This window comes from Epinephelus lanceolatus, chromosome 20 (genome assembly GCF_041903045.1).
Source record: "Epinephelus lanceolatus isolate andai-2023 chromosome 20, ASM4190304v1, whole genome shotgun sequence".
Classification (NCBI taxonomy): Eukaryota; Metazoa; Chordata; class Actinopteri; order Perciformes; family Serranidae; genus Epinephelus; species Epinephelus lanceolatus.
This window is the reverse complement of record NC_135753.1, coordinates 32750150-32777689: the sequence shown is the minus strand read 5'-3', so window position 1 is coordinate 32777689 and position 27540 is coordinate 32750150. Positions and strand designations below refer to the sequence as shown.

Sequence of the window (27540 nt, the reverse complement as noted above, 5' to 3'; positions counted from 1 at the left end):
CTGGCTGTTGGGTGTTTGGAGGGTGTTAAATGTTTCGACATGGCGTTGATACAGAAAAGATGCATGCTGGGGTGTCTCTCCGGAGCGTCTGGGATGTTTCTTCAAGCTGTTTCAGAGCTGCTCTGCAACCTGACTCTGGTTCTGTCTTTTGCCTCGGTCCCTCTTGGTTTTTCTGAATGAGACTGATGGCAGGCAGAGAGCAGACGTTTTCATAGTCCAGTCTTTGTTTTGCTATGGATGTGGAGGTGTTTGCAGTCCAAACAATAACATATGTTTCTATTTGCTGTGTCCTCCCACTTCCTTCTATTTCTCCTCTCTCAGGTCTCCAACTGGTTCGCCAATGCCAGGAGGCGACTGAAGAACACGGTGAGGCAGCCAGACCTGAGCTGGGCGCTCAGGATCAAACTCTACAACAAATATGTCCAGGGCAACGCAGAGAGGCTGAGCGTCAGCAGCGAGGACAGCTGCTCAGACGGTACGGCTCAACTGCAACTTCATAGCAACTCATCTCTCTTCCAAGAGGCAACTAAAAATTGGCAACTGTTCTGTCAGTATTTTCTTTATTTATTTAGCAACTTCTCATTTTATCTAAAACAGCAGTGTTATTTGATTTTTGTCTGTGGCCCTCAGGGCTGGGAATTGTTTCAGAAGTTACGAAAGCAGAAACCTTAAAGTGGAGCCGATACCGAAAGAGCCTTTCAATAGATGCCTTTTATTTCTACTTCATTCGTTACCCAGTATCTGAATAGAATTATCCAGTTACATAAAATGCCACCAGATGCCACAGATGTGTAGTATAGTCATACCTTTGTTTGGAATGTTTTGATGGCATCTCAGCATGCTGAACTGCCAACTCCATCAAATACACTGCACTTGACTCCACCACACCACCGACTTTATGTGTTGTAGCTGCTGCAGTAGTGTGCCAATCACATGTTGTGTTAAATCAACGAATGCTTGTAGTGATCAGCTGTGAGCACAATCATACAAATGCATACTGTTTTTTTTCACCAGTTTCACTGGAGACATTTCGATACAACTTGGCACTGGGCTATTTCAGGTGATACCAAGGCCTCTAGTGACCCTTGACCTCTTTATTTATTGTTTATTGTAATAAGGACCTTGGAAGTTTGGAGTTATCAAATCCCAACGTTTTGTCACGCCCCTTGACGTCAGATATCGATGCCAAAGTCACTCTAGCATCATTATTTGACGCACTGAGCTTTCAGCTAATTCCAATGTAAACTCATCCATAGCCATACTCGTCGCTGGGAGCAGATGACGTTGTATAAAGAGTGAGGACCTCCATGTAGGGAGGGAGGGAAGGGTGGTGTATGGGTCAAACAAAACTGTCACCCAGGACACTGCAGTTTGTATCCTGCGTGAAACTGAAAGTCAATGTTTTAACATAATGTTGCGCAATTTGTGTACGGTCTATGTGCACTGACATCACTCACGTAATGTTATGTTATATTACGTAACAGACTTATTTTAATCTAAATCAAGATCTTTTTTAAAACCTAACCAAGTAGTTTTGTCACCTAAACCTAACCACGACCGTTTCACAACATTAATCACGTGTTATAATGTGTGTTTAGCTGTGCGTTGCATAGAGATGCTAAAGGGTGTCCTGTGTGTCACTGTCAGACGCAGGGTGCGTGACAAAGTGTCGGTATTCAATTTATAAAACAATGCATAGGATCTATACTAAAAATGTACGTACAGACAAAAGCCAAAAATGGAGTGCGACAAAATATATTTAACAATTTCTACAATCATGCTTCCACCTCATCGTCTGCGTCGCCAATTTCCCGTCTCCAAAATGTTGGTAAGCATGAGTCAAAGTTTCTCCCATCAAGTCTTGTTTTCATAGATCATAACTTTTAACGCCACTTGCATGGAAAGTGGCGTACGCCTCTTTCAGGCCTTGTTTTGTGCGTACGCAGTGTTTATAAATGAGACTTCTGGGAACAAGAATGGGTTGGTTCTTTAGACGAAAGCAAAAGCTACATTAACATCCTTCAATCTACATCTGAATCTCCATCATCTAATTTGTTTGATATAGATCTACATCTTATAAGCATGGTGGAAAACTTTTCCATTTGCGTTCCTGCTCTGTCCATCAGTCTGATTAACGATCACTCAAAGATATAACATCCAAATGCACTTCTCTCATAAACTGGTCGCATACCCTGGTGTGAACCTGATGCTCTTTGTACAGAGTGACCGGGAGAATCTCCTTACATCATACTTCTTATGCCCCGAAATTGAAATCTAGCATTATGACATGAACTGAAGCCAAAGGCCAGGCCATCTCCCCGTCCATGCTCGTCCTAAAGCGGGCTGATGCTATGCAGAGCCATGTTCTGGGTGTATATAAATGGCGAGCGTGTGACCCAGCCGAGAGACGCCGAGGCCGGCGGGCTGCGACACGCTGTCATTAAGACACCCCGCTGAGCCAACCTCTGTCTCCCAGCCTACAATTGAAAACGAGTAGCTGTGTATTTACAGCAACTGCCGTTCTCTACTCGCTGACAGCACTGAAAACATGGTCAGGAAACAAAAAAAATACATAAAACATACATTCTCGCACAGTGAGAGGATGAACAGAAAGGAAGAGCGCTGTGGTGTCAGTGATCTCTAATTAAATTTTTTGAGGAGGAGAGGCTGAGCGTGTGGCTGAAGGAGGAATGTGCGCATGGTGTTTGCATTGTGTCCGCCACAGGCCACTGTACCACCGGAGGCTCTGTATATCTCCCTGACTCTTCTCCCTGTCACATTATGGTTATGAAGCTATCCGCAGCCTGCTCCCACTCCTGACCCATGCACTAAAAAGCCCTCCATTATGTTTGTAAGCCTATGCTTTTGTTCCAGAGGCTATTTATGGGGCCCAACCTGACCCCTCTGACTCGGCGTACATTCCTCTTACTGTCCTGAAATGGTCCTGCTTGTTCTATAGCGGTAGTAAAACAATCTGAGGGAGAAAATGCTGTTTTTTGCTTGATCTGAAGAGGACATGCTGTCATGTAGGTGTGAGCAAAGGAAGTTTCATTTTAAAAGATGGCAGACCCAGAGGTAAAAGGACACTGTCATGGGATTAGAATGAGTGGTCAGATTTATTATCGCCAAAGCACTCGCTAAACTCTACCTCAAACTGCACAGAGGTAGGGGAGCAAATCCGCTACGTCCATGTGTTTCTGATATGTGGGAGCTGCAATTTTAATTTGGCCCAGACTGAATCAAAAGTCCAACCTGCCCAAATTACAAAATTACAGTCTTGGCAGGGACAGTATCTCGACTGAACTTCTCACTGATTTCCCTCCTGCCAGAGGATATCTGGTTTTTCAGTACGGTGTTTTATCTTTCCCCCCCGTTTCTTTCATCAGGTAGGGACCTTTGCTTTAATTCAATCTCTTCGGGCTGCGGAGCGCCCTGGAAATTATTTATTTCTGCAGGGGAATAGAGGGGCAATGTGGTCTTGATGGAGAGGAAATAGGCTACCATCCGTTATGGTTTGGTAATGCGTCTTAAGTCTCGGCTGGGCTTTCTGCTCTTGAGGCGATGCCAACAGGAGGGCAGGAGCGCCAGGTTGAAATCTCCCTGCCCTGGAATTTAGATTCAAGATTAGCTCAGAATAACCAGACTGTGAGTCAGTGGGGATGAACATGCAACGCACAGAAGTTAGAAAATCATTTAAACCAGAGTGTGTGTGATTGCTGCGCGCACTTAAAGGGGAACGACAACCATTTTCTAAATTCATACTATTCCCACGGTTGAAGACAGTCCCTCTTCTCAAAACTAAAAATTCTAAAAGAAGAAAAAACAAAACATACACACCTTAAAACTCAAAGTGTAGCTTAGAACGCTACAGTAGAATAAAACTCATTTGGATGTAAGAAATAAAACAAACATCCTGTGGGTCCACAGAATCATTGTCTATGGAGCAGCTCCAGCTTTATACCTGATGACATCACAAGTTTGAGACTTACATCTCTGGTTTCTGGCTGGTTCATGTAGCTCATGTTCATAAATATTGACTGAACTTTCCAAAGCCTTGGAAATAACACTTTGGAATTTTCAATTTAGGTGGCATTCCCTTTTTAATGTATAGACCGAATCACAGTGACGTCATGCTAACAGCAACACTCACCTTCGATTACACATCTTGCGGTTTATTCCAGTTGCAGAGATACATGAACTTGGCAAACTTGTTTTTCTCTGTTGTTCAGCTGTAAATGTAATATTTAAAGATATATAGTTTTTTTTATTATTATTATTGTTCTTATTATTATTTATTTATTAGCTTCCAAATAAGTTCAAAAATAGCCGCCCACAGACGCCATAAGGGAGATATGATGAACTCACTGTCTTTGGTTTAACTTTACCCCCTGTTTGATGATCCAAGGTGGTTCAGTTGGTTTTAGAGTCGACTGATTTGCAGGATGTATGTTGAGTTGCAAGATGACGCTACGAACTGATTGTCTTAGCCATTGCGCTCAAAAGAATGAAAACAAAAATCCCCAAATAAGCCGGCTTTTACAAAAAACAACGTTGAAATCAACGGGGTATTAAACGACTTAATCAAACAATAAATACTAAGATGAACCAAAAACACAGTGGTTAAAGACTGTAACCCCGTAGTGTCTTCCACGCTCCACACTCCCTTCAGCACACCTGACATTAATTAAAGGTTCCCAATATGCTAGTCAGGGTCAGGTGGTGCATTAGAGTGACTCAAAAATAATAGGAAAATAGGACTTGCTAGAAATGGCTCTAACAGTAGTTACACTGGGTTGTCCCACCTATCTGATGTTTCAGCTGTGTTTATTTTACCTACTAATCTACTGGCACGGAAGCTAAACAATGTTCTGATGTAGATAGGGGCTGTAGCAGAATGTATTTTAGCGACCTAAAAAGACTCACCTAAAAAAAATTACACTACGTCAAATTTGTACTATATTTGGAATATTTTTTCCTGCTTTACCAGAAACACTGACCAATTGAGGCAGCGGTAGACCAGCAACTACCATGTTATGTTAAGTAAAATTGAGGGATACACGATAATATCGACACGTTATTGGTATCAGCCGATATCAGCTTTAAAGTGAACTATTACAATCGGTCAACGTGTTTTTTTCTTAATTTACACAATGAATAAATATAACGCACACTGAAAAGTATTGTATTTCATGTCTCCATCTGCTGGTGGTCCGTCACGATGAGAATATGCATGTATAATATGATGTTAATTCACTACAGAAGAGACTTGATGATCACTTAAATTAGGTGGGGAAAAAAGTGGATATATTGATACTGGTATTGGTTATCGGTCAAATGAGATGTGACATATCGGCATATCTGCTGTCAGCAAAAAAATCCAACATCTGCATCCCTATTGAAATGACTGGTTTTTGTCAGTGGACTCTGGTGGCTTTAAGATAAAAGCTGTCTGACGACAAGGTAAAGCCTTGAAAATATTCTCAAAATAAAATACACTTAAGCTGATATTGATTTTTCAGGCGGGCCTTTTTTGGGGCGGCTAAAACCTAACAAGTTTGGACTATATCTAGGTGCTGTTTTATAAATACAGTGGGGCTAAAAGGGCCTCCACTGGCGTTAATGTATTGCATAATAATAATCAGGGTTTATGAATTTAGCAAAAGAATAAAAAATTAAATAAAAAGAGGGTTTAGTGCATTATGGATTTTACACATTAAAAACTACAAGATTGTGGCGTAAAGTCGAAACAAAACTAAAAAATGTATTATTCAAATTTTGAAAATATGGACTTGTGGTTCTTCGTCGATTTTTTTCAATCAGAAAACCGTACATGTCACTGTTACAAGCTTATGTGACGTTAATCAGTGTGCAAAAATGAGCATTTTAAAACCTGAGCGGAGTTCTGATATAAATACAATGTGTGTCTGTAGAGGCTAATTTAACTGTTAAAATGAGCATTATTATAACACTTAACAGTAAATAGAAGCATTCATCTGTCTATAAATAATTACACATGATTTGACATATAGATACAAAGGTTTTTTAAGGTAAGCACAAAAAGATGAAAACGGGAAGAAGTATGCAGGACAATATGTGAGCAGTGAAATGAATGAAGATAGTTCTAATTGCTTTGAAAAAATGTATTTCTGTAACAAATCCAAATTTTTCTGATTTTGTCCCTTGATGGTGTAGACGGGGACAACCCTCAGAGGACACAGAACGGACCCCAGGAGCTCAACAAGCCCATGTACCAGAGCGTGATCAAGAAGGAGGGCTCCTCTATGGTGGGCATGGCCATGGGTATGGGCATGGGTGCGGGGCTGCGCTCGGCTGCCTCACTGGCCGAGGACTACGTGTCTCCGCCCAAGTACAAGAGCAGCCTGCTGCACCGCTACCTGAACGACTCGCTGCGCCACGTCATGGTGGCCAACGCCGTCATGGACGCTCGCAAGAGGAACCACTCCGGTTCCTTCAGCTCCAACGAGTACGACGACGAGCTGCTCTCGCCGTCCTCCTCTGAGGCTGAGGCGAACTTTGTTTATCGGGCTGGTAAGGAGCCACATTTCTTGCATTCTTTCCCTTCAAGAGTCTCGCTCACACACGACATCCTTCACTTTTGTTCTTTTTTTGTCCCCTCCATCTGCACATTTTGTTTTAATTCCTGCAGCTGGTCCATTATTTCTGTATTACACTGCAGCTGCTTGCTCTCACTCTGCTCCTCAGTGTGGTGTTACCGAATGTGTTTCTTATGACCCCTGACATGGAGATGCAGCAGAGAGGGCCCCGAGCCTTTAAAAAAAAAGTTCTAATAGATTTAATCGAGGTCCAGTGTGTCCAAAACCCTCCAACACACATATATCACACACTGCAGAGGAGCCCATGTACTGTCACTTCACACTCTAACACAAGAAGACTGGCTGTCTCTCACCCGCTGCAGCCGAGCACAGAAGGAATTCCCCCCAGCCAGCTCCTCTGACCAGGCTTTAGCAGGCCAGACACAACAAGGCCATGTGGAACATGCTCACTTTCAGACTACTGTTTGGCATGCCTTTGATCCTGCCATGAGGTCCCGCTGAGAGAGCAGGGACAAGGCAAATGGGCTGTGTGTTGGTGTGTCGGCAGACTGCGTGTGTGTCTCTGTGTGTGTGAGCGTACATTTCTTTTTTTAGGCAGAGAATAATACCTTCAAAAAGTCTTAGGTCATGTGATACAAAGTTTAATCTCTTGATTCAGGACGCTGGTAGTTTACATTATTGCTGCTGATGTTCTCGTCTTCAGCCGCACATTGCTTCCGTCACAAAAGGTCATTTTCTGCCATTAATTTTTCTGCAGGATGAAAAACACATTCCAGAGTGAGATAAAACCAGATGAAGTGGGGTTTTTTTGGTTTTGTAAACGCCACAGCTTTATTGTGCCTTTTTCCTTGGATGTGTCTTTGCACAGTGTGTTCTGTTTCTGGGTTCTGACACCTACTGGAAGGAAATAATCCCTTAAAAAAATGTCGACTTACGGACTTTATTACAAGCACGTGTTTTTATTTAGGGCATCTTTGTTGTGCTGCAGAGCACGTCGAGCTCAACATTGTGAGCTTTTTCAGAATTAATGACAACCAACTAAAGATAAAAAAATATATGGCACAACTTGAAAAAGTAGATGTAGTCAGAAATAAATGAGATGTAATCACTGCAAAATGTACAAGAATTTAGTGGAATCAACAAATAGTTTATCTTTATTTTAAATTTATTTTCTAATAAAATGACTGTAGATGAGCAGAATGAAATGTTGCGAAGCATCATAATTAAATGGTAGAATTCCCAGCATGCACTGTCTTTCCAGGGACACCATTTGTAACTTAAGAAACAAACCCTGACGCGTCCTGTTTGTTAGCAAAGTAACTGATAGCTTCACATGTTGTCTTTGTGTCAGGCAGCAGGGAAACTTGTGTTTTTTAACTTGAACCAGATTAAAATGTTTTACAGTGATGTAATTGACGCTGATCTCCGCCTAATTGTGAATGTAGTGTCACGACCTTGCAAATCACAAAACTCTTTCTTCAGCTCACAACTCGTCTAAGCTGCGAACAATCATGGTCAGATCTGTCCAAGTCCTCCTTCAGCTGAGAACACTGGGTCTTTGTTCACAACCAATAGTGATGTTTTCACTTTCTGTTGAGCATGGATAGGGCCGGGAGGGGGGCGGATTTGAAGGTGTAGGTGATGGAGTGACGGAGGAGGAGGATGGGGGCTTTGTGCAGGGAAGAGCAGATTTTATTGTGTTTCATTCGGAGCTCCTCTTCAGGACAAATGTGTTTCATATTATCTGAGCGTGAAGGAGGGTGGGGGCGGGTGTGGGGTTTGTATGAAATGCATCAGCGGCGGCGACGGTTACAGTCCTCCTGATCGAAGAACTTGAAACCCTGTGACCTGAACGAGCATCGGGCTTTTTCACATTGAGGCACCTGCTGGGACTCACAGATGGAGAAAGAGAGAAAGAGATGGATAGACCAAGTGAGACTTATAACTCCCTCTCTACCAGATTTTAATAAGAGAAATCCCCAAAAAAGGATTAATTCACCTGGCTGGCCTGCTGTTTTTAATAGAGAGTAACTATTTTATCTCTATGGTTAATATAATTTCTTGGCGCTGACGTCTCCCTCTTGGATTTCTCGGGCTCTGGCACTTTTACAGAAGTGTTACTCTGTTACATGCAAGAGAAGCTTTTGAGTCCACACGTGGAAAGTTCTCCGAGGCGGTGTTGACTCATGGGACCGAACACCTGCTGGGGCCCTCTGCGATGCGATCGCCCAGTTGAACAAACGAAACAAAAGAGAGGTCGAGAAAATGAAATTTTAATTCCACATCTGATCTCGCCGACGCAGACAGAGCAAATGAAAGAGGGAGGCAGAGAGGAATGATTTTAAGCTCGGGTTTGCATCATTTCCTCTGTAGTTTTCTCTCCTGTGGCTGCACATTCCAGATATTTTTGTAGTGAATGCATTCCTCTTTTACAAATACTTTTATTGTGGTTTTATAATAAGAGAAAAATGTTTCCCTGAGTAGAATATTTCACATAAATCGCAACTTATATAGTAAAACAGAGGGAAAAAAGAGAGAATAAATCAGATTTAAGCTCTGAATGTTCCCCCCTCTGTGGACAATGACAAAATGTCTGACATTTTCAGTAAGTAGGGAGGAAAAGAATTTCAAGTTGAGAGAAAGAGCACAAACGGTGTCTCTTGGCACATTCTTTTGACAAATCCATTCCTGCAAAGCCGTTTGGATTGGTTAAAGCAGAAGTGGTGTGCCTGGCAACCATCATCCCATTGGCTAAAAGTCCATTAATGGGCCGGTTGGCTGTTGTGGCCGCAGCCTGAGCCCACAGTGTTATCTGTGACTACAGAGGGCAGTCAGACGTGGCAGGAGATGGAGAGTGTAGATTTACCCCAGTGGAAAACTACACTTCTGCTGGCTTGAAAGGGCTAACACACTTGCACACACACACACACACACAGTCATGTACCACTCACAGGCCTCATACAAGCACACACACACATCCAGTACAAACACCCACATGCACACACACCTACAGGCCAAAGCCTGTGGGGAATTTCATTGAACACAAGGAGCAGTAGAATTCCATCACACATGCCAGGGGTTTCATGCCAAATTACCCTTTAATGGGATATTAAATGGCAGGAATCTGGCTCAATGTTTTTCTTCTCCCCCCGTACCAGATTTCGCCCCGTCCGATATCATATAGATCATTATACGCCAAATAGCTCCCAACGTTTCTGCGGACGGAGACGGAGAGATCTCGGTCAGACATTTTACACGAGGTTGACACTGGTACATTTTCTCAGGTTCTCTCCTTTATGGACTCTGGTTACAGCTGAGTACAGGAGCCTGATGGTGAACGTAGAGCGCTTGCCAACACTTCTATTGATGTGGAAAAGTACCGATAGCTGAGAGCGAGTCAGTGGCCACCAGCAAGTTTCCAATAATTTGATTTTCATGTGCCTCTTTCGAGAGTGCATTTATTGAATTAAGATAATGGACATTTTTCTGAGTCCGCAGCAGAGTGGCTCTGTGAGCTAAATGCTGATGTTGGCATGCTGGAGTGCTCCGAATGAAAATGCTAACATGCTGATGTTTAACAGATAATATTTACCCTCTTAGTTTGGGATGCTAACATTTGCTAATTAGCACTAAACACAATGTGCACATGAGAAATGTGTCATTTTATTGGACACATTCTGATCTTATGATGGCGCCACATGAAAAATCAGAGGATCATCCAAGTTATTAAAGATGATTTGATGGGGCACATGAATGTAAGTCAGTAAAATTTATTTATAAAGTGCTTTTCGCAGACAAAGGTCACAAAGTGCTTCACAAGGGCAAACTATGTGTACCAAATTTAATTGCAATCCATCTGATAGTTGTCAAAACACTTCACTCAGAACCACAAATGTAAACTCATGGTGGCGCTACATTAAAAAATCACGCTTCTAGTGCAACTAAAAAGTATTTTAAGAAGGCCCTGTACAGCAGTAATAGCTAAATGCTAATGCATGCTAATGTACTTTGAATGTTAATGCCCAAATACTTATATTTAGGGACTGTTTGTTATTTATGAGAGGGGACGGGGTGGTGCATCACAGGGGAGGCATTTTCCCAAAAATTTTAAGCACTGGGGAGAGATTTATGTTTTTTATTTTGGCTCAGGGGAGGGACATAAAACTTTTATATATATTTCAAATACCCTCTGAACCCCTAAATTCACTGGCAGGTTTTAAAGGCATGTTTTCTTTTAATAGAAACCACCAAAATTCCACCATTCATCATAGCCAGAAATTGTGAGCAGAAGTTGTCGTCAGATTTTTTAATTTTCCGACAGTCCTTGAACAAATCATGTGCGATGAACGCCTTCCTTCAAGAAACACAATCAAATGTAAAATTTAAGATACTGATATTTTATCGAATCATTTTATTTGAGCTGTCTCATTCAAAATTTCACCCAAAACACAATTTGCACAAACCAGATCCTGTAAAATAAATAAATAAATTCTGCGCTCTGCATGCGTGACAACAGTGAAAAACTGAGGCTTTTGTTTTCAACCTAAAACTTAATTAAGCATGCTAGCAGTTTGATAGCCTCTTTGCTAATTAGAACTACACACAACATACAGCTAAGGGAATCAGTTTTGCACTGACCTGATGATGCGGCTGAATGAAAAGATAAGGGATTCCCAAACTTACTAAAATAATTCCAAAGGGAGCACAAATCTGTCTGCTATGGCTAAAAAATAAAATTTGTCTTTCTGTCTTTTACTGCTGTTTATTACGTACTGCATCAATCAGAGATTCTTGGTCGTAAAAATCACCTCACCTTTATTTTAAAGCACTAGCGTGACTTACTTCTCGGTCACGTGCCGTTCAACATGTAGTTTTCTTAGAAATACGTTCAACGAAAACACCAGTGTTTGACGGCAGCCGCTGAGATCCTAAGGGCCTTTTTAGAATTAGGTCACAGTGAGCGCCAGACAGTTATTGAATCCTGGAGAGTTTAGTGGCACTTAAGGAGCTCTGGAGTCGTCCAGGTGAATGGAAGAAAAGTAATCTTAATGTGGAAAAAAAAAAGACTGTTTGGATTTCTTGTCTTGAGGTAGAAAGATGTGATGGTTGTTCCTGATAAAAGAGATTTCTATCACGGTTTTTCTGACTAATAAGATACACTTAACTGGATTTCCTATACCATTAATGTCTCTCGTGTTTCCTCTCCGAAGAGAAACCCCACTGTGATGATTTATACAGCAGCGTTGTTGAGGGATGGTGGTTGTTGTGTCTGATTAAAGACTCCAATGTCAAGTTTGCTGACTGATGAATGGTGGTGTAATTTACTGTCGGCCGCAGAGCAACAGGAAAGACAATGCTCGACACGGGGCGGCTCTGTGACAATGAGCCACTCCCAGACAGTGATGGATGAGGACTCCTCATCTTAGGAATCCAGAGATGTGGATAGACTGGCTACGATTTGCTCTTTCCACAGTTTCATAGGAAAGGAGAAAGGGAAGACAGAGAGAGGAGGGGGTTGGGGATGTTGTTCCAAGACAGCGGCTTTCGCCAAGACTCACTGGGTTCAGGTTGGGCTTTAGGAATCAGTGTGGAAGGGATGAGAGGAGGGAGAGGGAGGCACTTGTTCCATCCAGATCTAGAGTTGAGTTTCTCCAGCAGCGGGCTGTTGGGAGAAGAAAGACAGCGCGGTGGCAGTGACTAAGAGACACAGAGACCGTGGTTGGAAGAAATGAGAGTGTGTGTGTGTGTGTGTGTGTGTGGTTGTATTCCTTCTCACAAAGATATGGAGAAGAGGGAAATCTGTCGGAGTGAGGACAGCTGACCAGGCCTTGCTTTATTAAGGGGCTGTTTTCGGAATAGGACTTGGATTTAAGGGTTAGACTGAAATTACATTTAAACTGAGGCCAGGGTAAAGCTCACGTTCATATTTCTCATAGTTTGTTCATATTTTTGCACTTACACCAAGTGGTGTCTGGCCATGTAGATTTTCTAGTTTTACTTTTAATATCCGCCTCTGAAACGTCTGCCACTGACTGAGGTGATTTGAATTTTATTTGTGCTCCTCGGAGTATTTAAAATTTTCATATTAAAACTCTACAGCAAGATGTCTTTCCAAAACCCCATGTCCCCATTATGCTGGATTATCCAGAGACCTTACTGCCAGCTGTTTTCTCTGGTAGAAGACTAGTTGAAATTGGGAACATTTTAAAACTTAATTTTGAATGGTGTATTCTCATGTTTTGAAAGAAACTGAATCATCAGTTTTGAGGTTAGTGTGCAGATTTGCAGTAACCTGTTGAACTTTTAATATAGAGTATGCTAAATGGTTTCTTCCATATGTACGTTGGCCTGAATTATTTTTGTAGGAACAAACACACATGACATCATGCTGTGTTTTTTTATCTCTTGCAGTTCCCTGAAGTATTGCATGTGATAACCTTTCCGTGCAGACGAGTCATTACGGCAGATTTATTGTAGATATTTCCTGTTTTTTCTCCTGTTTTGGCACATTTCAAAATGTGATATGAAAATCTAATTTTGCAGTGAAATGCTATTTAAAATGATGCACTGTGGAAAAATGAAAATTAAATCTTGTGGCAGGCTTTGTAACAGAGCAAAGGGACATTGTTTCTAGAAAGCAAGTTAATTTTTTTTTTGGCAGATGCCATGCTTTCAATGCCGTGAGCACCACAATCCCAGTCATCTCAGTGGTAAAGGTGGAGGAGAGGGAGGTAACTAAACTATCTGAGTGGCTACATATTACTAGGGGTATGGTAGAAATTTGAGTGAACTGACCCTTTAAACTCAGGCTAGAAACAAATATGCACAGATGCTCCCACCAGTGTTTTACAGTTAAGACATGCTCATGCATCAAAATAAGAGCCTCACATAACATCACATGACATAGGCTTGTCTTAACCCTCTAAAACCTAGAGTGATGTCACTTTTCTTGTGCTGCTTTCATCCGCCTTTAGCAAGTGTTTAAACCTTTGGAGTATCAGAAAATACTGCTGCCTGGTGCGTCTTGCACTGCTGCTAAAGGTCACTGAGGGTCACTGCCCAAGCTTCAGTATTTGATGGGTTGGGAGTGATTCCACACAAACCCAAAAAGTTAACTGTCTTATTTTGCCTGTGACTCTCACAACCCTGCGCCGTATTTTGCACTACAGAAAGATAGATTCGGCAGCACATTGTCTTTAATGTTGCCAAAATATAATAAAAATACCGGGGCTGTCAAAGGTAACGCGTTAATAACAAGTTAACACAAATTCCTTTTAACGGCACTAGTTTTTTTGATGCGCGATTAGTGCACGTACCTTCTGTAATTTTGACCCTCGGCCCACCCATGTCAGAAATCAGGAAGCGATGCAGCAGCAACACTATGGATGCACAGAAACACAGGGGTAGGCAGAAACACACCTGTGTGAGCAGAGATGGATAAAGAAAGGTGCCTTTTGAACGGCAAGCTCAACTTCAAAGCTCGGCCACATGATTCTCTCGGCAAGACCAAAGTTATTTGCATTTACTGTCGATGTAAATTGAGTTAGAGACCAAATAAGTTGAGCTGCTTAAAAAAAACAGGAGATGTTTAGTTAACATTTCCAAGTGTAAAATTGGACATCACATTGTGTCAAAGCTAAAATATCCCTTTAAGGTTCATTTAAAACAGATAGAAAAAGGGGAATTAGTTTGCGTTTAATAACGAGTTAACTGTGGACAATCATGCGATTAACCGACAGCCCTAAAAAATCCGTACCCAAGCTAGCTCACAGTGACAGCTTTGCCACTCAGGCGCAACGAGGCATGACAGTGCACCTGCACAAACTAGGATGACGCACGACCCACAGCTTCTACTTTAGTCATACACCATCTTCCAGCAGCCTTCTCTTTCTAACTTTGAGCACAGAATTGTATTGAAAAAAAGTTATTTGTCAAAAAATATTTGGCTAACAGTGTGGCTCATCAACACTGCCAGGAAATGACTAAACTATGAAATATAAAAATGCCAAAACACCCTGGACTGAGCTTTAAGTCCTTTTGCACTCGGTCTGGATGATGTGGAGTCCTCAGTGATGTATATGAAAGTGTCCTGCAGGGTGTGGCTGGTCCAACGGTGGGAACGACTGGGAGTTGGCAGAGGTGAGGTATAATCCTGGCATTAAGCTGCGGTTCAGCTTCATGTGAATGGAAAGGTGGATAAAAACACAGAGAGGCAGCGAGAGGAAGAAAAAAAATACCCTGATGGTGAACCTCTGTCACTGGAAGATGGGATATTGGCTTCCGACCACTAAACAGAAGGTTGGGTGCGAGACAAACAGAGAAGACAGCACCAGACTGAGACAGTGTTCATTCTAGCCGTCATCCTGCGGAGAAGTGTTAACAGACAAACATCGGAACAGACACTGTTTATACGCAACTCCCTAACATAGAACTGGGAGAGCACGGAATAACGAGCCCTCTAAACCTGATCGTTTTTAAATCATCAGCACGCCAAGGCTTTTAGACACACACACACACACACACACACACACAATCGGGTCATCAGATTCAGAAAACACAGCTGCCTGCCTAGTCAGGGAAACCGAGCCACACTGCCCCGGTCTGTATAAAACACAAATTGTTTCCATTTTAAAGGCCGAGCCGCGTCTAGAACAATAGGCTGCCATTGTGTTCCCACGGGATAGAGGAGAGCAGAGAGAGGTTTAATGAGAGAGCAGAGGTGTGACATGGAGAGGACACGGGACGCACGCACACACAGAAATCCCCCAAGAGTGTGAGATGGCAATTCAACCTACCACTGCGAAGAATTGCAACATAATGATGCAGTGAGTGCAGCTCAAACATATCATTTGGCCTCCAGCTCCCGAAAAAAAGGATATTTTTGGGCACATGAAAACACTTAAAAATCTGAATAATGTTTACTCGTGGTTTCTTCTTTTTTCCCTAATGTGTGTGTTTTGTGCACCGCAAACAACAACCGTTCCTCCCCAGAGGATGTTACTGGGAAACCTGTGATGGGACGGTCCAACTGGGAAGAGTCAGCCCCGTTCTGTCTCTCTTGTACCTGTTGTGTCGAAGCAGCGACGACAGGCTCATCTGTTCATCATCAGCGGAGTCGTTACTCCTCCGTTGTCATGAGGTCGGCATTTGAAGCATGAGCTCGGAGATCCTCGGATGTTATTGCTGTCTTCTCTTCAATCGTTTGTGATGATCGTTTTCAGGCGATCATCTGTTGTCACGCCAAATCCCAAACCCTGATTCCTCATGATGAGCCAGTTGGTTCCTTTTTTTTGTTTGTCCATGACACCCTTGCAGTCCACGCGCACACCCCCGCACACACACGCAGGAGAAGACACTCACCATGACAATGTATTTACTTCTTCGTCGAGACGCTCTCCTCATTTTGGCTGATTTACGGGGGCCCTGATTACACTCTGTTTACTGGCACTCGTAAACACAATGACAACCTGGCAGTGCTTTAACATCTGAAACACTGTTATTATTTCTCCATCTAGCAAGAAGACACAAAGCGTAATCCTCATTGCTGGATCTTGGTTATCTGCCCCGACCGCAGCCACACACACACACACACACACACAGCAGTGTGTCATCTGCCGGGCAGACATGGAAAAAAAGCAACACAGAAAAAGAAAGGCAGCGGATGGGAGAGTCACTTTTGGGCAGCAGCTCAGTATCTGTCTGGCTCTGTCACCGTGTGTATGTTCTATTTAATAGCGTAAGAGCTAATTATTCAATATTTTTTAAGTGATGAAAGTGTTGTCAGGGCAAAAGGAGAAGGCATTAAATTCACGCCGTGTATGATGTCTTTGGCTCAGTGAGTGGAATTGACAGTTTGGTTCTTTGCAGTCTCAGACTCAGACTCCTTCGCCACCCGTAGAGACAGAAACAGGGAGGGGGAGAATGGCTCGAGGGCTAATATAAAAGTACCGTTGGCAGAGTGTGAGGCAGCAGTGCCAAGGCATCTCTAACTTCATTTACAGACTCTTCTTGACATTATAAAAAAGCACAGATCATTAAAGAAATAGATGTGAGAGCTCCGTGTCGCACCTCATGCTCAAGGCTCTGTGGTTTGGGCTGGTGTCAAATCAAAGATAGCATCAGTGGACGTCGCCATAAGTCGCCTGAAGCGTTCGTCATTTCCTTTTTGGTTGGAACCAAAAACACTCGGCAAAAAGAAAGCGGTCCAAGAACTCGCATGTCTGCACATTCAGTGACTTGAATGTAACTTTATATCCGGTAAGCTTCATGACGCAGGCGTTGCTGGAGGTAAAGTGCGGCTGCAGGATGAAACATTTTCTGTCCAGTGCAGAGTTATGACTCTCCTGTGGTGACAGTAAGCCCTGACTCATCCTCAGACCTCTTAGACCTCGACTAGCCTGCCTGAGAAATCAAAGGAGCCGCATAAGGACATGATGATCTGTTCTCATGCTGACCTGTTCTGTGGTTACACAGGTCAGCAGCGAACAGATTGTCGAGTCTGCAACGCCACTCTGGTTCTCATCAGGTGCTTTAGAGGAAATCGGCTTAGCTCATTTCCTTACTTCAACAATTGAGTTTGGGCGTGTGTGTGTGTGTTTCCAGCTATCTGTCTTTCTCCAGTGGTGGAATAATCTTCTCATTCTGGTCAAAGTAAATGCATTTCACCTCCTGCACGCTGACACACAACTGCTTGATTCCACTTTTTAAGTCCAGGCTTCCTTTACAGAGAGTTTATTAGGTAAAATGAATCGCTTTTATAATTGTTAATACATATTTTCTAGATCAGTTATTTCGGCTGTTTTTGAGAACAACTATTGAGTTGCCAGGTGCTTAAAAAGACTCCCAGCCTGGGATTTATCCAGTGTAGTATTTCTGATAACATTTATAACTGCAGTCTTGGTGGATTTTATCAATAGAATATGGTAATATTTATACTTGTTGACAACTTTATTCATGACTTTATTAACATGAATAAGTGTAGACTTGATAGTTTATCAGCAATAATAACTTTACTCATCATCAATTAGATATTTCACAGCCTGGCAACGCTGAAGTTATTATTGCTAATAGATCTAAAAGGTTTAAGTAAATGAGTTAATCATTAATAAAACAACAAGTTAAAACTCATTAACACTTTGTAGGGTAACCTATAAAAAAGTGGCACCAACTTTTCTTCTTGACTTTTTAAATTTTTCTTTTTCTTCTAAAACTTTGACAAAATAACCTAAAAGAATAAGTTTAGTATTTTTCAACCTCTTTTCCCACGTCTTGTGTCTAAGTGACTAATGGGAACAACTTTTGACATTGGTCTAGTTCTGAGCAAGAAACTAACACAGTCTCATTCGGAAGTCGTCAAAAACTGTGGCTTGGTCAGTGACTTTTGGCGTCAGACACCAACGAGAAAAACCGTCCTTTCATGTCGGCATGATATGCGGCCAGTCACCTTTTATTGTTTAGTGGTGCCTGGTGGCATCAGGAGGAAACGCAGCGGGACAACAACCAAAGTAAAGGCAGCTGAAGTCCGAGTAGAGTGGGCGGGAGTGGTGGCGGATGGGTCCAACAACCGCTGACATCACTGGGGAGGCCAGTGTTCGCTTCCCGTATGATTGTTAAACCAAACCCTGTTCTTTTTTTTTCTAAACCCAACCGCGTGCCTTTGTTGCCTAATCCCGACCATGAGCATGTGTGGGCAAAACATAACCATGTGCATTTGTTGTTGAAGGAAGTGTTGTACCGACGTAGTGCATTTATTTCAAAAGAGTCAGTATGCAAACTGTACATGCGAGACAGAAGTGTATTTTGAAAACAGACAATGCATGTAACAGGCTGAAGTTGACTCGGCGTCCCAGAACATCAACAACCAACACACCCAGGGTACCTCGCACGTCATATGTGGACGTGGAAAGTCTGTGACCAAACGCCGATATGTGTGATGAGGTCGGAGTGAGAATGTGTTGGAGAAACAGAATGCAATGTAACCACTCTGGGCATGTTTGGTCCTTCAGTTTACTTCCACTAAATGTGTTTATTTTTGCACTGACAGGGTCAGATTGTTATTCCAAGTGTCTGACAACATTAAGATTATTTTTGTTCAACCAGAAACAGTTTTACAATCAGTTTTGCCACACACACCAGGCTCCATTTAAATAAATAGTACGATTTAACTTGTTGGAAGTTGTGAATTTAAAGCTCACAGCAACTTAATATGATACAATCTCTGTCTTTTGTTTTGTTCGACTGGCATAACTCAGAGTCAGCTCCAGTCCTCATACACAGATGGTGCGAACACGGCCCTGAGTGGTTACATCGCAGCCCGTTTCGCCGTGGTCTCGCTTCATACTGGACCAGTTTAAAAACTGTTGTCTCCATTAGTCACTTACACACAAAAACATGGGAAACTAGGGGCCAAATCAAACTTACACTTTAACTTACTCATTCTAGATTTTTCTTTAACTTTGAACGACGTCACGGTCTGCATCAGCAGATGGAGTTGGCGCAGTCGTCGTCACGTGATCTAAGTATGGAACTTTGGTTTTTGTAATAACAGGCAGTAGTAGCTCGTCAGGGCTCCATAAAAAGCTAGTTAGTGGACTTAGAGTTGAGACAATCTTCTCAAAGTCTGTTATATTTACTTTACATTTCTTTAGCTAATGCTTTTATCCAAAGCGACAACACACACTGCAAGAATCATGCATCAATCATTCAAACTACCACCAAGAATAACAGTTGTTTGTCGCTGACAGTTAGATGAGTCTCACATATGACAGTGGTAACAATCATCTCATTTAACCCTCAGAATCAAATAAGCACATTTCCCTTAAATGTCAAACTACCCCTTTAAAACCCCGTCCTTCGTCTTATCTGCTCTGGTCTTTAAAACACTTTATTTGGTTGTTTTATGGTCATGGGAACATTGTAAAGCCACTGAAGGCTTATTTTAGGCAACATGTGATTTCTGGTGACCTAAGACTTGACGCTTATTCTAAGTCGCTTTGGATAAGACCACCAACTGAAAGCCTGAAACGTAAATGTCATATAAAATGTGTGTGTGTGTTTATTTGTCTGGCTAATTCAGCCCAGCCCTTGGTTTGTGCAACAGGGCCTGCCTTGTTTATTGTTGTATGTTGCTAACAACAGCACCAGATGGTAATGATGATAGTCAACCGCTCTCCTCCGCAGTCGTCTTAACAGGTGTAACCTCATTCCCTTTCTAATTTGTCAGCCCCCGCTTGTTTTCTCTCATTTTCACCCAGTTTTCTTAAAACTCGTCTGTTGTTTTTTTCTCATCTTTTTTTGCCCTCTTATTGCTCTCCCTCCATTGCCCCGCGGTGATGTTAAGTGAGCTAGTATTTTTGGACTTCCAGCATGACGCCAGAAACCATCAAACTTCTTAGCTTTCCCCTTTGGCGGTCCGTGAAACCCCACTGTCAGTGGAGCCCAAAGGCAACAGCAAAGTGGACGGAGTGTTCAGTAGCAAAGTAGTAAAGAAAAAAATAGGAAAAACAAGGAAAAAAGGATGATAAAATAATAAAAGGTTTCTCCGTGATTTATTGCCGATTTATTGAGTCTTTGGCGCTGCCATTGTTTTTAAAAATCTGAGTTTTAACTGTTTTAGGCACGGAGCTTTGGAAATAGAGTTTTTCTATGCAGTGGTGCATTTCCAGATCCTGGGGTCCGGGGTTCCCAAGGGCCGGGACTGAAGCCTAATCCAAGGGGGGGTCCTTGGGGTCTGGGTGGCCTCAAAAACCCAGTTTTGTGGAGCATCTGGACAGTGGTTGCCTCGCACACGCTGGAAACACTTAAAGCTGTGGATGGAAAGACTCGCACACTACATATGTCAGCCCACAGTGACTTCACAACACACAAAGAGACACTTTATTCTGCATGTTGTTTGTCTTTGATGTCCCTGCTGTCGACCCTCCTGCTGCTGTCACCAACCAATCTATACACGGAGCGCCGTGGCAGTAAACGCTGAGCTAATATATTTTTGGGGGAACGTAAACAACACATGAAAACAGTGTAATTGGCCTGTAATTACAGAGCTGTGATTATGGAGAATGGTGCATATTTTTACTCAGGACCAATCTGCCTCCGAGCACTGGGAACAATCATGGAGATAGAGTGCAGCGAGGACGCCGTTGGTGTCCTCAAGTGTCTCCCTGACAATCACGATTTAAGCCAAAACACACCTGCTAAATATATATATAAATATGTAAGTTTGAAAAATGGCTAAAAACTAGAGAATAAGAAAACAAAGATGATGAAGAGGAGATGGATGACAGTGAGGGCTTTCAAAAACAGCTTTTGAAAAAGTGGAAGAAGTGCTTTTATTCTTGACATAGCACAGAGTCACCTCTTATTAAAACATAGTCGGGAAACATCACATTTGTTTTGGCTGCGCTGCATGAAAATGGTCAGTCTCCGAGTACCTGGATCAGGGGGGTGTTACAGCAGATCGCTGCAGCAAGTGGAGGACAGAGGATGAGGGACCTGAGGAATATCAATAAAGGGAAAAGGGACTCGCTGATGAAGCAAGATAAAGGCCGAGGCAAAGATAGGACAGCAGGGAGTTGCGGCCAGACGAGAATGTGAGGATTTTGTTGGAACGCTTTGACGCACTGAAACCTCAAATCTCATTCTGTGGTTTGTACTTCTGGGTTATCATGTCCTCATCTCCCTCGCACACGTGCACACACATTCCTCTCGTCTTCTGTCTAAGAATCATCAACAGGAGAAAAATGCGAAGACTGAAGTCCATCTCTCTCAGTGGAATACACCTATTACAGAGCGAACAGGAAAACTACAGGAAATTTCATAATCAGGTCCATATTAGCCCGAGGCCTCGCAAACCCGGCACTGTCAGCGTGGGTCACGCTACACAGGAACATTTTTGGAAAACAAGGGAGGGCGTTGGGAATAATTAGGCACTTATGGCAGCTTGCACAAGCCTGAACGCTGGATCCAGATCTTTGGAAAGTCCATGAAGGGCTTTGGCGAGGTTAGAGGTGACAAAGCAGAACGGTAAAATCTTGTTTGTGTGTGCTTTCTCCGAATTTGGAGTTTTGGCTCTTCGTCTCTGCGGCTGTCTACGACCACGATAAACCCCAAAACACAGTGTCCTCGTGCAACCTTTTCCAGTCTAACAATCATGGGAATGAAATTCCAGTGAAAATGAAGGGTGCAGATTTTCATTAGCAGGAGGGAACGATCAGGAACGCCCGTCGACTATTGTGTTGCGGTGACGGTGGCACAAGGAAAGGCTTGTTAAAGCAGCAGCTCAGGTTTACGCATTTGCTTTACTGGGAAATGTGGCGTGGATGGTGCAAGGCACTGGTTATCCCTGCTGGGAGAAAAACCTAGTTAAGACGAACTCTTTTGTCCCTTTGGGCTAAATGGAAATTTAAGATAACTGCTTTCTTTTGAGCGTTCTCAAGTTGACCAGTCATCTATACCTGAACTTCTTAAAAGCTCACAGGGCCTGAGCTGTTTGTTTAGTTTACTTAAAGAGAGCGCCTGGAGGCTGCACGGCTAGGAAATCCAGATGCTCTGCTCTCTTTTAATGCCTCATGAAACGCCAAGCCTGTGTCATCATATTCACTGCTGGGCAAAACCTACCTAGAGCTGGACCCAAGACAGAAGACAGGTTCAGCGCAAACACACACGCGAAATAACCCACACACACGCGCCGACGTGCACATGGCCTTTCTCTCGGAGTGAGCAGCATGCTGAAGTAAACACACTGGTTGCCCTGAAGAGAAGTTTGGTTTCATTGTTTAATGACTCTGCTATTCCCCGCTAATGTTTTACATATGAGATAGAGATTGCTCCCATTTGAAGAGAAAAAAAAAAGCGAGCAGACATCCATCTTTCTCTCACTGACTCACTTGCTGCCTTTTCATTCCCACTCAAATCTTTTACGCTCAGTCATTTTCAATCTGATTTCCTCAGACAACTCAATTACGTTGGCCGGGGCCCATTTGTTTTCGAACAAAATATTAGGGAATGGAGTTTATGAGTCATAAGAAACATCTTTCAACTCGATCCTATTAGTCACCTTGTTTCTTGACGGCTTCTTGCAAAACGTCCTTTTTGTCCAGCATCTGAGTAAAGAGAGAAAACAGAGCAACACATGTTTGCACAGGACAGGGTGTACGCTTACAGTGCAGACCTCACACAGAACCACGCACACACACACACACACACACACACACATCCCGAGTCTGTATGTTCAGCTAGATTTCAATAAATCCTCATTGACCCCGGAGAACTCTGCAAAACTAACCTTTTTTTCCCCTTCTTGTACTTTCAGAAACCACAGACCATGGATCAAGTAAATGTGACAAGTGAGTGGACTCTCGTACCTTGCTGACCTTCTACTTTCATTCATTACAAGCTCAACTTGACCTCTAACTCCCTGCTCTCTGTTTTGTCCTTTCCTGTGCGTGTTTGCGTGTTCCTCTGATCATCAGCAGCAGCGGTGGCGTCGTAGCTGCGCAGAAAGAGCGGGTGAAGGGCAAAGACGAGACGTACTGGAGGGAGATCAACGCCGCCATGGCATTGACCAACTTGGCGCAGGGGAAGGACAGCGCCTCCGGGACCACCAGCTGCATCATCCAGAAGTCCTCTCATATAGCAGAGATCAAGACTGTTAAAGTGCCGCTGATGCAGAAATATTAGCCCTGACGTCATCCTCCCATCTCTCTATGCAAACCAGCAAACATTCCTGTTTCAGCAAACTCGCCGGAGTCCAAATAAACTCCCTCAGCAGTGAGAAGAGAAACTGTCGTTTAGGGAGGGGATTGGTGTTTGAGGCGAGGAAGTGTGGAACAAAAACTTTTTTTATTGGTGTCTAAAAAAAGTGCAAAAGAGGCCTTGACCATCATTTTCTTTGCTGACAGACAAATGTTGATGAGTTTCACTGCAGTATTTCCTAAAGCAAGACACTTTTGTAATGTTAACTTATTTTTGATGAGTCTGATTTTTTTATTTCTTCTTCTTTTTTTTATGCTACAAAATTTGTATTTTGCCTCAAGTGCCTTTTTGTTATTTAGAAAAATAACTCGCCGACTGTGGTCAGTGCAAAGTACACAAACAGAGGTGCCTCTTCTTACTAAGTTTAGTGTCGCAGACGTGATTCAGGATTCGCTTTGTGAATGAAAACTCCTATAACATAACAGCCTGTGCCTTAAGGATTGAATGAGCACACCATCCGAGGCACTGATGAACTCAAATAGCATACACGCTCTTTTAGAATATATCCAGCAGTAACTCCTTGAAGGCATCGCGCTTGTTTCGACTGGAGTCTTCATTTTGACGGTAAACCGAGCGCTGTTGTGTCTCAGTCAGCCCCTCGCTGCTGGCAGGCCGTCGGATACGTAGATAAGTTGCCCTAACGTGAGCAGCAGATCGATAAGCAGCCAACGCACTGTGCCGTGTCCACACGTCAGCCTTGGATTTCAGCACCCAGCGAAGGATTCCTTTCTTATCGTGGCTTATAGCTGCTGAAACGTGCCCAAACGTCAGCTGGACCCAGATGAAGTCACATTCACCCTCGCAGTGACACAGATGTACGGGCACGCTTTAATACAGTATCTGTTCTGACAGAAGAATGCCATGACCTAAAAGGGATGTTTTTGCTTTGCATTATCATTGTTTTTATGTGGACAGTGTTGCCTTTTCACATGTTTGTGCTCAGAACAAGATAGTCCGGAGTGAATGAAAGAAAAAAAAAAAATCCACCACCAGCTCCCCCAGCCTTTTGATCCTCAGCCCTCTCAGCTGTTTAGCATTACATTCAAATTGCTGTTTACAAGAAGCCAGAGGATAGACTTAAAAGTCTGACTTTCTCCCCCCTTGCTTTTTTTTTCTTTGTTTGTTTGTCTGCAAAAATACATTTCAGTATTATCTATTTGTCGGCCAAGCAAGTGCTCAAAGTATTTGTTATTGTCAGTCTGTATATGTGTGGTCGTTTTGTTTTTGATCAGAACTTGGTTTCACTTAGCCGCACCGCATTAAGAGCTTCTTTCGTCATCCAATGGAAAGAGTCTCTTTTCTAGAAAGTACTAATGTACGGTGCATATGTTAGAAACGTTTGCGGCGAACGATGCCAAGTTCACAAACTGGGGGAAATCGAGTTGGACTTATGGAAGAAACTGAAGTTGGCTCTCTGTGCTGACTTTGTAATTTTATGTATATCTTAAAGGTACTGTTTATGTGTGTCAAAATGTACACTCCTTCATAAATTGTGCCGTTTTTTTGTTTTTTTTTTGGACAGCCCATACTGTGCTTATGGTCAAGGACTTTGAGGGAGTGAAGCTGCACAAAGTGACTTTTTGACCTTTTTTATGTCTTGAATGTGCAAACTGTTAACAAAAAAAAAAGCTGCACTTACAGTTTTCAATCAAAAAACACACAGACTCCGTTGAGAACTTCTGGTGTTTTTACATTAAGGTGAAGAGACGCAAAAGAAATGAAGGACAACCCTATATTATTCCTGTTAGCGTGCCTATGGAGGTATAATGAAATCAATCGCACTAGCCAATCCCCAGGCACTATTTGCTTATGCAGTGGGGGTGGTGGGCTCCCACATGTGTTTTTTATACACCTGATCCAGGCTGGGTAGCTGCGGGGTAGTGCCTGGCCCGCTCCTTGTGTTTCCAATCGCACCTCTGAACCTCTGGATCACTCGCGACCCTCACACCTCACACGATACCCGCCTCGCTGGGAAGAGAAGGAGCGAGGGAAGGAGGCTTCAGAGACAACAGAGCAGCCTTTGTTGTTCCTACCGGCGGTCACTCCTCAACAACGACACCAGTTCTAACAAAGGGGTTTCCACAGCCGAGACTTTGGTACTGTACAAGCCTCTCTCCAGCACAAGCCCTGCTCTCACAACCATGCTGACAAATGGGAAGCTATGGTATGTATTAAAGCCTATAAATTATTATTGCGGACTTTGTAAAAACAAAGTGGTGACCATAGTTTGTTTTTTTTATTGTTAAGTTATATAAATTGAGATTTTTTTTTGTTTGTTTTGAAAGAGACTGGATTTTCAATCCAATGACCAAATGCATATCTCCTTGTATTGTCCGAGTTGCTCTCATGTAAAATTTCTTTTATAAAAACAGTTGTTACTTGGTCAAAGCAAATAATGAATGAATAAACCTCTGAATGAAATGAAAAGCATCTTGTGTTTTAATGTTCTTTTTTTTTTTTTGATTATTTACTTTAGCATCAACACATTTTTTTGGCCACATGGGGGCAGCAAAAGCAAATGTATACACAAAAATATATGACATATATTGACTTAGTATCACCATATATCAGGCTAACATGTTTTATTTTATACATTTTATACATCGCCTCACAACCCGTTCTTGTTCCCAAGTCGTCAACTTTGGCATCTCATTGTGATGTACAGTGCGCCCATTAGCGTCTATATGTTAGCACAGCTGTTCACGTTGTAATACGTGGTTATTGTTGTGAAATTGTTGTGGTTTAGAAAAAAGATCATGTTTTGGTTTTAAGTCAGTACGTTTGTTACCTAACAATAAGGTCATGTGACATAATACCTCACACGAGTGACATCATTGCGCAACAACTGTACAAAAATTACATAACTTTATATCAAAACGTTGACTTTTGGTTTAACGCTGGACATAGGTACATAAGTTATGTAATGTTACATCAAAACAACATTGACTTTTGGTTTCACACGGCACACTAACAGTCTCCTGATGAAAGTCCGGTTTTGTTTGACCACCCACCTCCCCAACCTCCCACCTTACAAAGACTTTATTGCTCTTTATACAATGTCATTTGCTCTCAGTGTCAAGTATTGCCACAGATGAATTTACATTGGAGTGAGTGTGAAGCCCAGTGCGTTTCATAAAGATGCTATAGCGTGCCTTCAACATCATAATCACATGCAAAGGGGCGTGGCAGTAGCATTAGCATTACATTAGCATTTAGGAAGAGTCACATCGTTGGGTGTTGTCAAGTTACCCCTTAACGCAAGTTTTGTACTTTAAGTAAAGTTACTTAGGTTTGCATTTGTCTGGAGTGGTGTTTGTGCTCACCTGAGATATGTGAGTGCATCATTCACTCGCCTTTTAGCTCTGTTTTGGTCTCCACCAGCAACTTAATAAACATATCTGGCTCTTTAGCTGCAAAATGCTCCACTATGTTCCCTAGTTGCTGTCTGTCTGCTGCTTGGTGGCAGCCAGCTGGTTTACAACTTGAGTTTTTGTGAGACTGAATCCAAAACTGTAAATTTTCATAATGTACATCAAAGCAAATAACTAAAAGACGCTAAAAGACTCTGTGCTGAGAGGAACTGCAGAGTTGGGAGATAATTCCTTGTGGGTTTGTCACTATGAGCAACACCTTTTATATTAGTTTTAGTTATTTGATTTATTTTTAATATAAAAATCAACAATTAGCACAGCTTTAAAGGTGCAGTGTGAAGGATTTACGGGGACATATTGGAAGAAATGGAATATAATATTTATAACTATATTTCCTTGCCTGAAAGTAAGAACCTTTGTGTTTTCGTTCCTTCCGAGTGAATATGTAAAGTCAACGTAAAGACGCGATTAGACATAAAGGCCCTGTTTAGACGACAACGGTTTCTCTAAAAACGTAAAAGTCTGTCCTTTGCGTTTTAAAAAACTTCTGCGTTTATATGACGACGTTATTGAAACGATCTCCGTTCACACAGAGCCGCAAAGTCTACTGGAAACACTGTAGTATGCACGTCAGGCCAATGGGTGGCAGTGTAAATTTGCAAAGCAACACCACAGCATGACGCCATGCGCCTGCGCTGAAGCGCCTTCCTCTACAATGCAGTGATTACAAACCAAAATAAAGAAGACACAATGACGAAAGCATGCACAGATAACTTTGTCTGGATGGACGACGAGGTGGAGTTGCTACAGTAACAGATCTACACTTCACTTCAAATCAACAG

General features: G+C 42.5%; 1 protein-coding gene across 2 annotated transcripts in view; it reads left to right on the top strand.

The window, feature by feature from the left end:
- Nucleotides 1-25754, top strand: part of mkxa (mohawk homeobox a) — a 32424-nt gene extending 6670 nt beyond the window's left edge. The window contains exons 4-7 of one of the 2 annotated variants that reach the window (XM_033638320.2): nucleotides 322-475; nucleotides 6193-6549; nucleotides 22885-22918; nucleotides 23048-25754. In XM_033638320.2, the coding sequence (XP_033494211.1) occupies nucleotides 322-475; nucleotides 6193-6549; nucleotides 22885-22918; nucleotides 23048-23252 (750 nt within the window). In that variant the 3' untranslated portion in view covers nucleotides 23253-25754. Of the gene's footprint in view, nucleotides 1-321; nucleotides 476-6192; nucleotides 6550-22884; nucleotides 22919-23044 lie in introns of both variants that reach the window. The other variant, XM_033638319.2, reaches the window with a different exon arrangement.
- Nucleotides 25755-27540: the final 1786 nt, after the last annotated feature.